The 14,525-nt window shown below is 33.6% G+C and overlaps 1 protein-coding gene across 1 annotated transcript in view; it reads right to left on the bottom strand.

Moving 5' to 3' along the window:
* Nucleotides 1-14,525, bottom strand: part of LOC121410216 (twinfilin-1-like) — a 34,237-nt gene that overhangs the window by 18,508 nt on the left and 1,204 nt on the right. The window contains exons 2-6 of the mRNA XM_041602151.1: nucleotides 9,877-9,960; nucleotides 5,070-5,120; nucleotides 3,906-4,033; nucleotides 3,072-3,170; nucleotides 1,742-1,972 (exon numbers count right to left, since the gene is read on the bottom strand). Coding sequence (XP_041458085.1) covers nucleotides 1,742-1,972; nucleotides 3,072-3,170; nucleotides 3,906-4,033; nucleotides 5,070-5,120; nucleotides 9,877-9,960 — 593 coding nt within the window. The remainder of the gene's footprint in view (nucleotides 1-1,741; nucleotides 1,973-3,071; nucleotides 3,171-3,905; nucleotides 4,034-5,069; nucleotides 5,121-9,876; nucleotides 9,961-14,525) is intronic.

Below are 14,525 nucleotides of genomic sequence, written 5' to 3'. Positions count from 1 at the left end.
TGACCTTTGACCTTTGGACTCCAAATTCTAACTTTGCCTGTATTTTGGTGTCATTTACCTAAACATTTTTAAAATCCATTTAATATTTTTCGAGTTATTGTCCAGAAACCAACTCCTTATTGAATGAGCTGTGACCTATGACTTGCAGACTCAGAATTCGAACTTAGCCTTTTTTTTGTGTTTCATCTACCTACACACCCAAATTTTTTTAAAATCTGTTGAATATATCATTAGCTATCACGCGGAAACCAACTTGCATATCTAATGAGCTGTGACCTTTGACCTGCAGACTCCGAATTCCAACTTAGTCTATATTTTGGTGTCATCTACCTACACAATGAAATTTTTTTTAATCTATATAATATTTTTTGAGTTATTGTCTGGAAACCAACTCGCATATTTAATGAGCTGTGACCTTTGACCTGCCGACTCTTAATTCAAACTTAGCCTGTATTTTGGTGTCATTTACCTCCACACCAAATTTTTTAAATTCCACTTAATATTTTTCGAGTTATTGTGCGGAAACCAACTCGCATAATTAACGAGCTGTGACCTTTGACATGCGGACTCGGAATTAGAACTTAGCCGGTATTTTGGTGTCATCTACCTTCACACCAAATTTTTTTTTAATCCATTAAATATTTTGTTAAGTATTGTGCAGAAACCAAGTGGGGGGACAGACGGACGGACTGGGGCAACGCTTAATGCCCCTTCCGAACTTCATCTGTGGGGGCATAAAAAGCTGTTTCCAAGAGGGTATCATCCAGATCAGTTTATTACCATTTGGTCCAGTCAGTTGGTCTAATAGATATCGTTTGTCCTAATATCAGTTGGTCTAAGAACCTGCTGATCTAGTCATCTTTTCCTTCAGTAAATATTTGGTCTAATTGTTACTTGGTGTAATTACTACTAAGTCTGTAGTCAACTCACCTAAAAGCCATTAGCAATATGGTTAATAAATATTTAGTGTAATATAGATTTGGTCCTTTATTATTTGGTCTAACCACCACTAGTCATCAAATGGTCTGACTGCGACATTAAACCAAATTTGTCTAATATCAATGTGATGTACGCATCATTAATTTAGGTCCAATGCCCACTTTATTTAAGCTCAGTTGGTCTGTCATCATTTAGTCTACATCTATTTAGTCTTATAACCACTTGATCTAATTGATAAAGAAGCCCATTATTAAGAATCACAAATTATTGTGTTTTATAAAGTAAACTTCCCATGTGGTAAGCAGTGAAAATGCATGAAACTTGCATTGTTGTATTCAGATTCTTCACACTTTTCCAATAATATATAGGTGTTTTGGCTTCCAATATGGTCTTTTACGCAACGTGACATCACCTATCCTTTTAGTACAAGCCCATGTAAAATGTCTACTTAAAAGCAGAAAACAAGATATGAGACAAGTTTTATCAGATATGAAATCACCCATTTCATAGTATCAGAGTATCAGATGATATAATTTACATGTACAATAATGAATTAATGATTTCTCTGTAATTCATGGAGATACTTTCAATCAATATACAAAATATATGCCAGGCCCATGAAATCAAACTTTTTAAGAGAGACAACATAAATGCTGAGTAATTGTGTAATATTTGTACATAACAGTCTAGAAGTACTTAATCTGTATTAATTTAATATTTAAACTTTCAAGGCAATTCAACACTAATCATAGTGCTTAAAATAATTGCAATTTATAAGATGAATATGAGTAGAAATAGTTACCAACTGTACGTAAGTGTTTCGCGAGTCCAAGACTTCCTTTATTCTCTCAAGGGCTGCTTCCTCTACTGGGAAGGCAAGGCCTGGTAAGGTCTGATTCTTGGTGTGCACACCAATATCTGATCTTGTTTCATTTTTCTGTACCAGCAATATCTCTTCTTCTCTTTCTGTCAAAGGACCAGCAACATCTTTTGCTGCCTGATGTTCACGATAACCTTGTAAGGACACCTCAGACTGACGGATTGGATAAAGAGAGCTCTTGATTAATACATTAAGTCTATAAAAATAATAAAAACATAATATTTAGATCATAAATTTAAGTTTTATTTATAACCATACATGGAAAAACAACTGAAAAATCACAAGCATTGGATTTGCACAACAAATAATGCAATAGTCCTTGAATATTTCTATTTGTATTTTACATACTCATATTGTGATGTGATTTGACCTTAAATGACCTTTCACCTTGGTAATATGACCTGAAACACCATGCACAGTGTTCATTGATACTTGATTAATCTGAAGTCCAGGTTTTAAGAGATAGGTCTACATAAAGTTATGACATTTCAAAAACTTCACCTTGGTGAAGATTTCAATGTTGATAACGCAGCAACCATCAAAAAGCAGCACCTAGAGACAAGTTGAAAGCATCTGGCAGTCTCGCCTGCATTACGCTTTCTATTGGCATGATGCCAATTCAACAAATTACCCAACACGGCCAAAGTTCATTGACTTTAAATGAATTTTGATCTTGGTAGTATGACCTGAAACAGGATGTTCAGGGATACATGGTTACACTTATGTCCAAGTTTCATGTTCAAAATAGTTCCATAAATTTCAAAGTTATGGTGACGATTCCACAAATACTCCCAACATGGCCAAAGTTTGTTGACCCTAGGTGACCTTTGACTTTGGTCATGTGACCTGAAACCTAAGCAGGATCTTTAGCGATACACTATCACCCGTATGTCCATGTTTCATGAACAAGATCCATAAACTTTCTAAGTTATGACATTTCAAAAACTTAACCTTGGTTAAGATTTCGTTATTGATTCCCTCAACATGGTCTAAGTTCATTGACCCTAAATGACCTTTGACCTTGGTCATGTGAACTGAAACTCAGGCAGGATATTCAGTAATACTTGATTACCCTTATGTCCTAATTTCATGAACTAGGTCCATATATTTTTCTAAGTTATGATGACATTTAGAAAAACTTAACCTTGATTAAGATTTCAATGTTGAAGACGCCATCGTCAGAAAAGCGGCGCCTATAGTTCTCGCTCTGCTAGGCAGGTGAGACAAAAATGCAATCAATAATAAGTTTTACCTTTTTTGTGCATGCTTGTTCATCATCTATGACAGTAGTTCCTCCAAAAAATGTCTTCATTGATGCCTTTGTACTTGCACTCAACATTTTTTGACGAACCTGGCATTATAATATAGAAATAGCAGTAGCAGTAATGGGTTTCATTGGAGTTGCATTAGTAGAAGAGAATACAGCATAACATTAAATGATCTCAATTATTGAATTTTCCATTAGCATTTATACTACATTTGCAATTTTCATGTGACTTTTTTTTATTTACATAAGGGTGGTTTTCTTGAAAAACCTTAGTAGGTTTTTATGACCACCCAGTTCCAATAATATAGTATCTTTCCATTGACATTTGTATCTGTTTATTCTCTTGTTTTATCTTACATTTTCTTGCCTTATTACCGTACATTGAATAACTCTATTCTATACTTTGTATTGATCTTCATTGGAATTGAATAAAACATTGAATTGAACTGAACATGAATCAAGTTTAAATTTGATGTGTTTAGTGCATTTTAGTAATTGCTTGAACAAGCCAATTCGGTCTTTGATCCAAAACCTGAGCATATCATTATCAATCTTGTATAAGCCTAGTTCAAGGTAAGACATAAATCGATTGTTCATCACAAGACTAAGCCATTTTGTGGTACACAACTTTTATTTAAGACCTTTTATTTGTTATGTAGCAACCAACATCAATTTTACTTTTAATGCACATGTAACTTTTCATCTTATTTTGTTCTTGTTAAAGACTCTCTAGTTTCTTTTGTTTTCTTTTTCTTGCTTTTTTTCATGGTCGCTTTACAGTATTATGAAGATGGTAATAAGATTATTATTGGCACTTACCGGACTGTCATCTGGGACAAATGGGATGAAAATCCACTTATATCCCTGAGCATCTTTAGTGTCCTTCCGGTAAAAGATGTAGCAAGGACTCTTTTCCTCAAGCAATGGTGGTACTAATACATCAAAATGTAACATTATTGTCAAGGAAAATACAAAGACAGTCAATATTTAATGTTTTGCTTGCTTTTATGTACCAACACCAATATGTAAATAGCCCTCAGTAAACAAAAGTAACACTATTACATGTACTTTACAAATACCCCTGAGAATAAAGTTAAGAGTAAATTTCACAACAGATGAACAAGTACTTTAAAAACTACTATAATACTAAATGGAAATTAAACTAAATGAAACTTCACCGAGCAAAATGCTGAAAATTCCATTAAATCTTATCACAAATAACAAAGTTAATGAATTCAAATTTAAGAAATATTTTGTGAAAATGTCAGTTTGTCGTGAATATTCATTAAATGAGCTGATGATGTTATATCCCCACTTTACATAAAATCATAATTATTTCACATTATGTATATGTCTCCCTTACCCTTATAATAAGATACACATGTAAGTTGCAGCAATGGATATCTAATGCTTTCAATCAGTTGTCAATTCAATTTTCTTACTTTTAGAGGACAAAATATGAATAAACATAATTGCGCATAATAAAATAGAAAAGAACAAGTGGGGATATGACATCATCAATTTTCTCACTGAATATTCATGAACGCATGTATAGAACTGTAAATTACCAAAATAATGCAAATCTTTAAATGTCACAACTTTGTTATACCTTGTTCAATTTTGATCAAATTTTCAGTTTTTATTTGATTTTTCTTTATCTGGTCTAATCACATCATTTTCAGCCTGTCCTACCCCTTTGAAATAGACATCATTGGAATAACATTAAACATCATGAATGAAATTCTGCTGTAATTGTATTTCAAGTTCATTCATTAAAAAAAATCCATCATGTTCATCTGTAATATAATCCCTTGGGGCAACATTAAAGAATAACATTCTTGAAAAAGATATTAATAATAATTCTGAATCATAACAATAAGTAAATTAGCAAGGAAACATTTTGGTTACATTATCAAACAATCCAGGGTGAAGAGCTGGCAATTTTATATGAACTGCCTTGCCACTTTACTCTGTAAAGGATATCATCTTCCCATGAGCCAACTGCATCATGTTTTGCTGCTACCACCAGTTCCTCTGTTAAAACAAAAATAATAAGAATAAATTAAGTAAATCAAAATGACTAAATAAAATGACTCTGAATACAGAACTGTACATTCATAACTTCCTTTGAATACAATATGTTTAAACAATTCCTGTAATATGGAACAGAAAAAGCCAGTTTGAGTAAGTACACAAGCAAGTTGTTTCTTTAACTTACTTTGCACTTATTCAAAATGAATCTATTCACCTTAGAACATGAACATCTAGAAATTGCTTACCCGAGGCAGGAACAAGACCAGTTACAATCTTGCAACCAAGATTTAAGTGGATTAGTTTTGTGAACAGCCCTGGTCTGGAAAAAAGAGTCTGTTTACATCACAACATTCATTCCTCCCATATACATGTACATGTAGGTCAGAGAAAGTTGGTAAGTTTCAAATTCAATAGTCTGAAGGCACAGACCCTTAATTAAAATCAATAAATTCAGTCTGATTGAAAGAGGTCTAGAAAAAGTGCAGAATATATAGCTAGTATTCTTAAGTCAGGTTTAACTTAGACCATGGGACTCTTACTCTGTACTAAAATTATGTGGAGCCAAAAGTTATGTGTTTATTACTTATGTTTACTGTTTTGTTTCCTTTTGCTTTCATAATGAAGAAAAATACTTCAAAATACTTCAGTTATCAATCATTCCCAGACAATTTGGGCTTCATATGAGTTAATTGATTGAATGTGTACTGTTAGAGACTTCTATCCCAATTGGCTCTAACCACAACTTTAAACCAGAGTTTAATTTAAACCCGAGTTCAGAATACAGGCCTATGTATCTGTGTCAATAATAGAGCTTCACTTCATAAATCATAATCCTCACTCGCTTCTTTCTGACTAACGTTCACACCACCATGTGGGGTCGATGCTGTCAACTACTGCAAGTGGACCGAGATGGGTTCAAGGTAGGTTTGGGTTTACAACATGTTGGTGGTCCATGGACACCTTGAGACACCCTGAGACTATCCTTAGAGGTGCTTTTGGGTAGGTTTGCTAATAGGTGGCCCTGGGTTGGTTTGACATGATTTCATGTGCAGTGATTTCTTTCCTACCCGAGATAGGTGCAAGCTGGCCACGGGTAAGTGATTTTATTGATGCAACAGTGGTCTTATACCTTTTCAAAGCTTACAAAATATAGCCTAAGTCTTTGTTATTCAAACTTTAGGATGAAAGAAATTGGGTGGACCAGGTGAATAGTATGTCACTGAACAAATGGAAAAAGTCTGCACAGATCTGTGGTTTTTATTAGACCTACTGCCAAATATCAACCATTAAATCACATGCAACTATCAATTAGTTTAGTTCAATATGTTGGATGGTATGACATACCTCTTTCAATGAATATAATATAAAATATCATGCTTATTCCAGGGAATTTGAAAACCATCACACCAAATGATGCCACTTATCTCAGGAAGGTCCGAGTCAAAATATTTTTGATGATTGGTACTCATAGGGTTGCAAAGGGTTGGAAACTTTCCAGAAATTTTGGAAAATTTCCATGGAAAATTTCGGGAATTTTCAGCTGTCGGGAATTTTCATTTTTTCACAAAAAGTGATAAATTCTGTTTTTAAATACAAAATTATGAATTGATATCCTCAAATATCATACTTTCCATTTGTATTTATACTTTTCTTCATTCTTTAAATTGCCCAGGGTATAAAATATTCATCAAACTGTACATCAATACATTATAGTACATGTATGTATCCAGTAACATGGTGGAGCATTATGTACAAAATGAAGCTTTTCAATTCAACATGAAAAGAATAAAACTTTGCATTACACTTTTTTTATTTTTTCTTTAAATGTCAATGTTTTTTATGTGAAAACCTGCTATTATACAATAACATGTTAAGAGGACATTGCCCCTACATGTAGTCTACATGCACAGACCCTTATTGAAACTTTGATCCACAAGTGGGACTTCACACAAGACTAGCATGAATACAACTTTCTGTTGAACAAAAGGACCTTCTGTACACAAGTCACTGGCAGAAACCTTGGGCTGCATATTCAGACCATTTTCCTCGAGTGAAGGGTTTGCACTTAGTCTGCTGTGTAAAGCCTTCAGTCTAGTTAAAGGTCTGAATGTGCAGGCTACTCATACCTTGTGTACTGATTCTACTGAAGGCCCTTTCCCTCAGGAAACAGCAAGATTTTATGTGCTAGTCTTTGCATGGAGACCCACTTTTCGATCAAAGTTTTAATCGGGGTCTATGCCTGCAGACTAGGTTTGCACAGTAGACCAATCCCACCAGCAGCTATGGCACAGGCTTTGAGTCTTTAAATGGGAAAAATCAGGCCCAGGAATGAAAAATGTTAAATTGCTAATTTATTTCTGAGATGCCCCCCCCTCCGCCCCTGAAATTGGGGGGGGGGAGAAAAAACAATATTACAATGACTGACTTTGAAAACAATCAAGATGAATAATTTTTCACACAGGGAGAAAAAATTCACTTCAATGTTTGTTGACCTCAAATGACCTTTGACTTAATTGAGATTGAGAAACTTGTTATCAATTTCATATCTTTTAAGATATTAAATGACAATCTCATAAGTTTCATTTAATTTGATCTAGTATTTTGAAAATAATGAACAAAATGTGTATTTCTAAGAGGGTTAATTGAACTGAAATTAACCTTAAGCTTGAACCAGAAAACTGTACTTATACTCATCAAATTAACGCTGCAAACAGCACCAAGTTCTCACTTCTGCTTTGCAGAAATAAATGAGAAATAAAGTAATGATGATAAACCACTCAAAAAAAAATTGCAACTCAGTTTGGGGATGATATCTTTTTGGTTAATGAAGTATAAAAGATGAAACTGGTATCATTGAAAGCTGAATTATTCCTCTTTACAATGACATGCCATTTGCTGTGATTATGTAATCACCCTGAACATTGAGAAAAGTCGGAAGTGAAATGTTGCAAAATGCATTGATTTCTAACAAGAGTCTCCATTTCTATAGAATTTCCACCATGCAGGTGACTGTGAATGCACTTGGTCCATCCTCAAAACAATTGGAAATTCGCTAATTGGAAACGACACATTTCTAACATTGCTGCATATTATCATGTCTGTGTATTTCATGATAACACTAGCATTATAAATGACACATGATTGTAAAGAAGAATAATCATGCTTTCTAAAGATATCACTTTTAAACATGATGATGGCACACTAAGAAATTTATTAGCACTCAAACTTGCAGTTTGAGTTGCAGAACTCAAATGTGACATGGCAACGAATTTTGCAACATTTCATTTTTTACATTGCTGTACATTTATCATGTCTGTGTATTTCATAACACTAGCATTACAAATGACACATGATCGTAAAGAGGAATAATCATACTTTCCAATCATACCACGTACATGATGATGGCACACTAAGAAATTTATTAGCACTCAAACTTGAGTTGCAGAACTTTTTTTGAGGGGTTTATAATAATAATGATATAATGCTAATAACAACAATAATGTCATAATTCTTATTAATAATGATTCTCACCTGCAAAAAGATCAGAATAGCCAAGAGGCATCAATCCATGAACAATGTATGTGTAAAGCATTTGCAGTATAGTACAGCCATCGCACATACCATTCAACCAGTAATACAGTAAATCAACTTTTATATGAAATATTCATTGAAATTTTGCCTTGTCTGTCTTAGCATTATATTTTGCTTGAAACTTGCTGACAAAGCACAATCAAGCATCATCTGCCAGTTCTATCCTTTCAACTCCTGTATGTGAATAACAGAAAATTGCAACTTTTTGAAAATTCCCAACATTTCTTGAAAATTCCCAACAATTCTTCAAAATTCCTGAAAATTGCCGAAATTCCCAATAAATTCCTGTTTATTCCAAAGGAAAGTTTCCAGCGCGAAAATTCCCCGGAATTTTGCAACCCTAGGTATACACTGGTCAGTGATTTTATTTTGCAGAGATTGGTGGACTGGAGAAAACAAGAAATACTTGAGAAATTCAGTGTCACCAAGAATGGTGAAAAATTACCAGAATACCAAATTTCCTTAGAATACTTTCGCAATTTAATCAACCAGCTGGAAGTAATGGAAATAGAACTAAATTTTCTTGCTTGAAGTTTTTTTCTTTTTTAATGTAAGGTCAATTCATTATTGAATCATGTATGGGCAGGGTCATATTTATCCAGTTTTTTGTAAATCATAATTACTCCACTTGACTGCTGTGTTAATAGTGTCATCTTGGGGTGAGAAACAAAATCAATAAAAAAAAAATATCACAAATTCGCCTCAAAGAATATTATTAAATAGCCAAGTGTGTCTCAAAGATGAACAATTATTTTAGAAAAAAATAACTCCTTTTCATTTAAACTCTGGCAACATACAGGATAGGGTTACAGGAAACTCCTCCTTCATGCAGGTAGATTCCATTTAACCTTCAGAAATTTAGAAAGAATGAACATTATTGCCAGTATAGTACGTTAAACTTTTCCACTACCATAATCATAATGGCTATTCAACTCTTGTGGATGCAATGTACAGAGTGTATGTGTTCAATGCCATTTTAGACAACACTATTTCCAGGGACATGATATAGGTTGTCAAAGATACCTAAACAAAAGACAGCAACAAAGAAATCAGGGATATGTACCATCAATAATGCTATTAAATCATGGAAAATGCTGTATTGCTGCCTAAATAGATGTAATAATACCATCTACTTTACCTATCATTGTTTTATATTCATACTAACCTTCTTCAATTACCACTTTGATTACTCTTATGGTTCCTCCCTCATTTTTGGCTTCTTTTATTACTGTCTCTAATTCATCTGAAGCTGTTGGTAAAAGAACAATAGTAAAATCGATGCATTAGGAGTTGATGCCCATTGTTGTATGAGATTTGACACTATGGATTCTGGAGCAAATTTTGATTTTTTTTCTAAAATTGGTCCATATTTTAACTTTACTATAAAGATTGGACAAATTAGAATTAATACTCAAATACAAATAATTTGAAGATAATTACATGTACATACAGGGTCCTTGTGATGCAAAAGACAATTTTATTTTAGGTATAAACATGTATCATTGTACTAGTTCATGCTTGTCAAGTGCCCAGATGAAAACTGCCAGTAAAAATCTCTACAAAACTATGTGCACAAAAACAAGAGGCTTCATTTCCGACATTTATTATCGCAAATGAAATCAATGTCATATAAATGTTAGAAATGAAAATGTATCCCATTAACATGATTTAGGGCTAGATCTTTTAGAAAGTAGAAAAATCTTGGGGGCGAAAATTTCAGGTGTTTTTTGCGGTACACGCTTATGAATGGGAAGCAATTCCTGGCTCCATGGAGAGTAAGCACACGTTAGTGCATTATTTTTACTCTCTAGGACTATAGGAGCCTCTGGCTAGTCCCTGGTAAGTGGAGCCGAGTTCAGCAGAACCAATAATCCGGGAGGGGGGTGGGCGGGAGGAGGGGCAGCCAAATATTGCTGTACACATGCATGACCAAAAAAAAGGGGTGTTTTTTTCCGTTTTGGACGGAAGCCACATGTACATGAGCACTCGTTAAGGGTATTAAAAACACAGATTTTCAAAAATAAAGTTGGTTTTGAAAGACTGGTCAATGGTCAATCGTGGGGTCAAACATAGACCAAAAGCTTCGGTCTCTGTTTTGTTGGTTGTTCAGCTGAACTTCGTTGGCTTCTCTCACCAAATACAGAGACCGAAGTTCTAGCGCGATCTGTACAGGGGACTCAATGGCCATATGTTTATGTACTTAAGATCGGATAAAACGGGGAAGTGAATTTGCGCGACAGCCGAGGTAAGTGTAAGTCACTGTTTTTGTTCCTTTTAACTTCATTTTTCTCTGTTTTTTGGCAATTAATGCCAAGAGGGAATATAAATTTGCATTGTGGTCACGTTAATTTTCAAAATTTTTATTCATTAAAGACAAAAATTGAAAAGCCCCGACGGGGGGAATCGCATTGCAAATCCCTTTATTTATTTTTTTTTTTTTAGTAATCTTTTATTCTCTTCTCTCATAAAACACAATTGAACATAGTAAAATATAACGTTCATTACAAAGTTTGATTTGAACTTACAAATATTATGGTTACATTTAACAATTCTTAACAAAAATGAGTTTAAACAATGTCATAAATAAATTCTAAATCAATTCAATTTGTTGTGTCTGATGTACATTCTTTTCTCTTACATTTTATATATATACATAATACATATGTTAATTGAAGCGAAAAAAAAAGTACAACCTAAAATCAAATTATTTACCATTTATCACAAAGAAAACTCTGTAAAGAAACCTGTAAGTTTATTAAAATATGGGATTTATGAGAGAAGAATTACTATTGAAAATCTTCGGACCTTCCCGCACACTCACATCCCACCCCCATCACACTCAAAACCGATTCACGCACAAACACCCCCTGCCCACACACCCTTACACACACACACACACACACACCCGCACACACACCCTCACACACACACATACCTCCACCAGATCAAATGCATTTCATCTGTCCGCATAAGTGTTAAGGCAGCTGTCATGAAAATAAGTGCATATCATGCATTAATTAAAAACAAATGGATTCCGAGTGCCTCGTCATCGTGAAGTGTGAAAGTTGTCCCACTTCCTCAGGTGACCGGATAATTTTCCACGTGCCTCTGCTATTCTTTTTTCCTCCTTTTCATTTTCCAATATCTTTTTCCTTATCTCTTGAGGGGTTGGGGGTCTTCTTTTAGCCTTACTATGCTCAAAGATCATAAATTTAATTAGAAAGATAATACAAGGCTCGACATTAGCGGTGGCCCGGTGGCCCGGGGCCACCAAAAATTCATCTCGGGCAACCATTATTGAAAAAATGTTAAGTTTTGGTGGCCCGAATCGGGCAACCAATTATTTTCAAAGTAGCGCAATTTTTCTCCCGATTTTGCATGCATTTATCAACTTTCTACAGTTCAAATTGCAAGTCAATTCGTCATGCGCCTTTTTTGTTAATCTACACACAAATACACACACACACAAAGATTGCATAGTCATGACAGTATGTAGGCCTAGACTCAGGGAGCTGCGATGCGAAATGTTACTGCTAAGAAATCTTCCCCAGAACTTTGAAAATCTACGTCAAAGTTACATTTTACACTAATGAAATGCCCTTCTACAGTCCATATTACTGAAACCTGATAATTTGCAAGCATTAAAAGGAGGAATTATGACCTCTCTTTTGACTCAAAAAGACCGATTTCCAAATGCAGTAATACACATAGGTGAGTACATCACAGTCCCACATGTGCATTTGTATGTATGTTGATATTTGGTTTATTTTCGAGGCTGTCTTGAATAGACAGCTTCTTTCTTTCTTGTTTATAAATTACTTCTTAAACCACTCTTAAGGAAGTAAATACTTTGGGAAGGCATTTTATTGATGTGAAATGTGAATTTTTCCATCATTTTGTCAAATATAGGGAAGGAATTTTCTCACTGTTTTTTTTCAGAAAACTTTTGCCGTTTTCTTATTTTTTGTCATTTTTTTTACAGTGATTAAACTATATATACCCCTTCCCATTGAATATGCCTGATTAAAGAACATGTTTCTACTGAATAATAATAATAATAATTTTCCCCATTTTTTCTGATTATTTTGTCTTATTCATTTTTCTTACATTTTGTTTTGTTTTTTTCACAATTTTTTCCTGTTCTTTGTTTTTTCTTACTTCTTTTTTTATTTGTCTAATTTTACTTATTCATTTTTACAATTTTTTTTGTTTCTTTTTTCAATATACTATTCTTAAAATTATTCTTGTTTATTTCCCCCTTTTATACATTGTTCTAATTCTGCAGCATATTTTCTGTGATTTTCTCCTGCTATAAAATGCTGGAAAATAAACTGGATTTGGGGCCTGCATAATCTAGGTTTTACGATCAAAAAGGAAGAAAGGAAAAAATCATTGTTTTGTAAATCAATCTGAGTTTGCTATATGCACTATTTCTTTACTTAACCATTATGAGTTCTTTTATTCTCTTTCAATCATTTCATATTCACAATGATAGAACAATTTATACATTACCACAAAATAAGTAAAGTAAAATAACAGCAAGCACGATTTGCATACAAGATGTGCAAAGAATAGTGGTACGTGGTAGTGACTGCAGAATATTTCAGTTTGTTTTATTCATTTTTAATTAATGTTTTTCTTTATATTTTTCGGGCCACCAAACTTTACTAATGGGCCACCAAAAAATATTATTTGAAGGTTTTGGTGGCCCGAACGGGCCACCACCAAAAAAAGTTAATGTGGAGCCTTGGATAATATGATTTAGTAATTGTTCCGTCCCTATATCAAAAACCTTAACTCCAATATGAATATCCTTCCAATTAACATTTTCTATTTGACGTAATTTAAATAAACAACCACAGTCTTTCCATAAAGTTTTTATGTATTCGCAGGTGAAGAATATGTGCTCATATGTCTCTTCACATTTGCCACAGAACGAACATAGATTATGTGTTGATAATTTAAATCTAAACAAATGTTTTTTAGTATATACAAGTTCATACAGCAATTTAAATTGAAACTCCCTTAACTTGCTATTTAAGGTAGCTACCCTGGGTCTTAAAAATATTGTATCAGTATCTTTTTCAGAAAAGTCATATATTCTTTCAATGTTTTTAACAGCGCATGACCTCTCAGATTTCATGTTTAACAAAGCTTCATAGATTTTCTTTGATGTAACATTAGCTATTGTGTTCACATTTCCATGAAACATAAATTCGAAATTTAAAGCTGTGTCCCTGCATGTGTCTGTTTTCTTCAAGAGACATTTCCACGTTACTGGAATATTTTTATATACTGTGTGGAGATATTCTATCTCATCTTCTTTTAATCCCATCCTCTGGAAGGCTCTAGATGATTTAAAATTACCCCTGTCATCAACTAAATGATGTATTTTATAAATATTTCTAAGAAATAAGCTTTCTTCAAATAGCATATTTCCGTCCAAACGTATAAATTTATTATTAAAGAATATCTCATTTCTTTTTGACGTTTCCTTTTTAAGCAATATTTCTTTCGTAGCACCCCATATTTCCAACATACTTATGTAAAAGCTTGGTAGGGACAATCTGCACAAATTTAAAGATATGTTACTAAAAAGTATTAGTAAGCCTCCAAAATCACGTGTCCTATTTATAAAAAATCGTTTCCATCCTATTTTCGAATCTCCGAGTATGAGTCTCTTTAACCACATAATCCTTTGTGCAAATACAAATAAGTTAAAATCTATCATTCTAAGCCCTCCTTTTTCGTAATCCATGCACATAATGTTCCTTTTTATTTTGTCTTTCCCATTCCATAAAAATTCAAACATTA

This window comes from Lytechinus variegatus, chromosome 3 (assembly GCF_018143015.1).
Source record: "Lytechinus variegatus isolate NC3 chromosome 3, Lvar_3.0, whole genome shotgun sequence".
NCBI classification, from domain to species: Eukaryota; Metazoa; Echinodermata; class Echinoidea; order Temnopleuroida; family Toxopneustidae; genus Lytechinus; species Lytechinus variegatus.
This window is presented reverse-complemented; position numbering and strand designations above follow the sequence as displayed.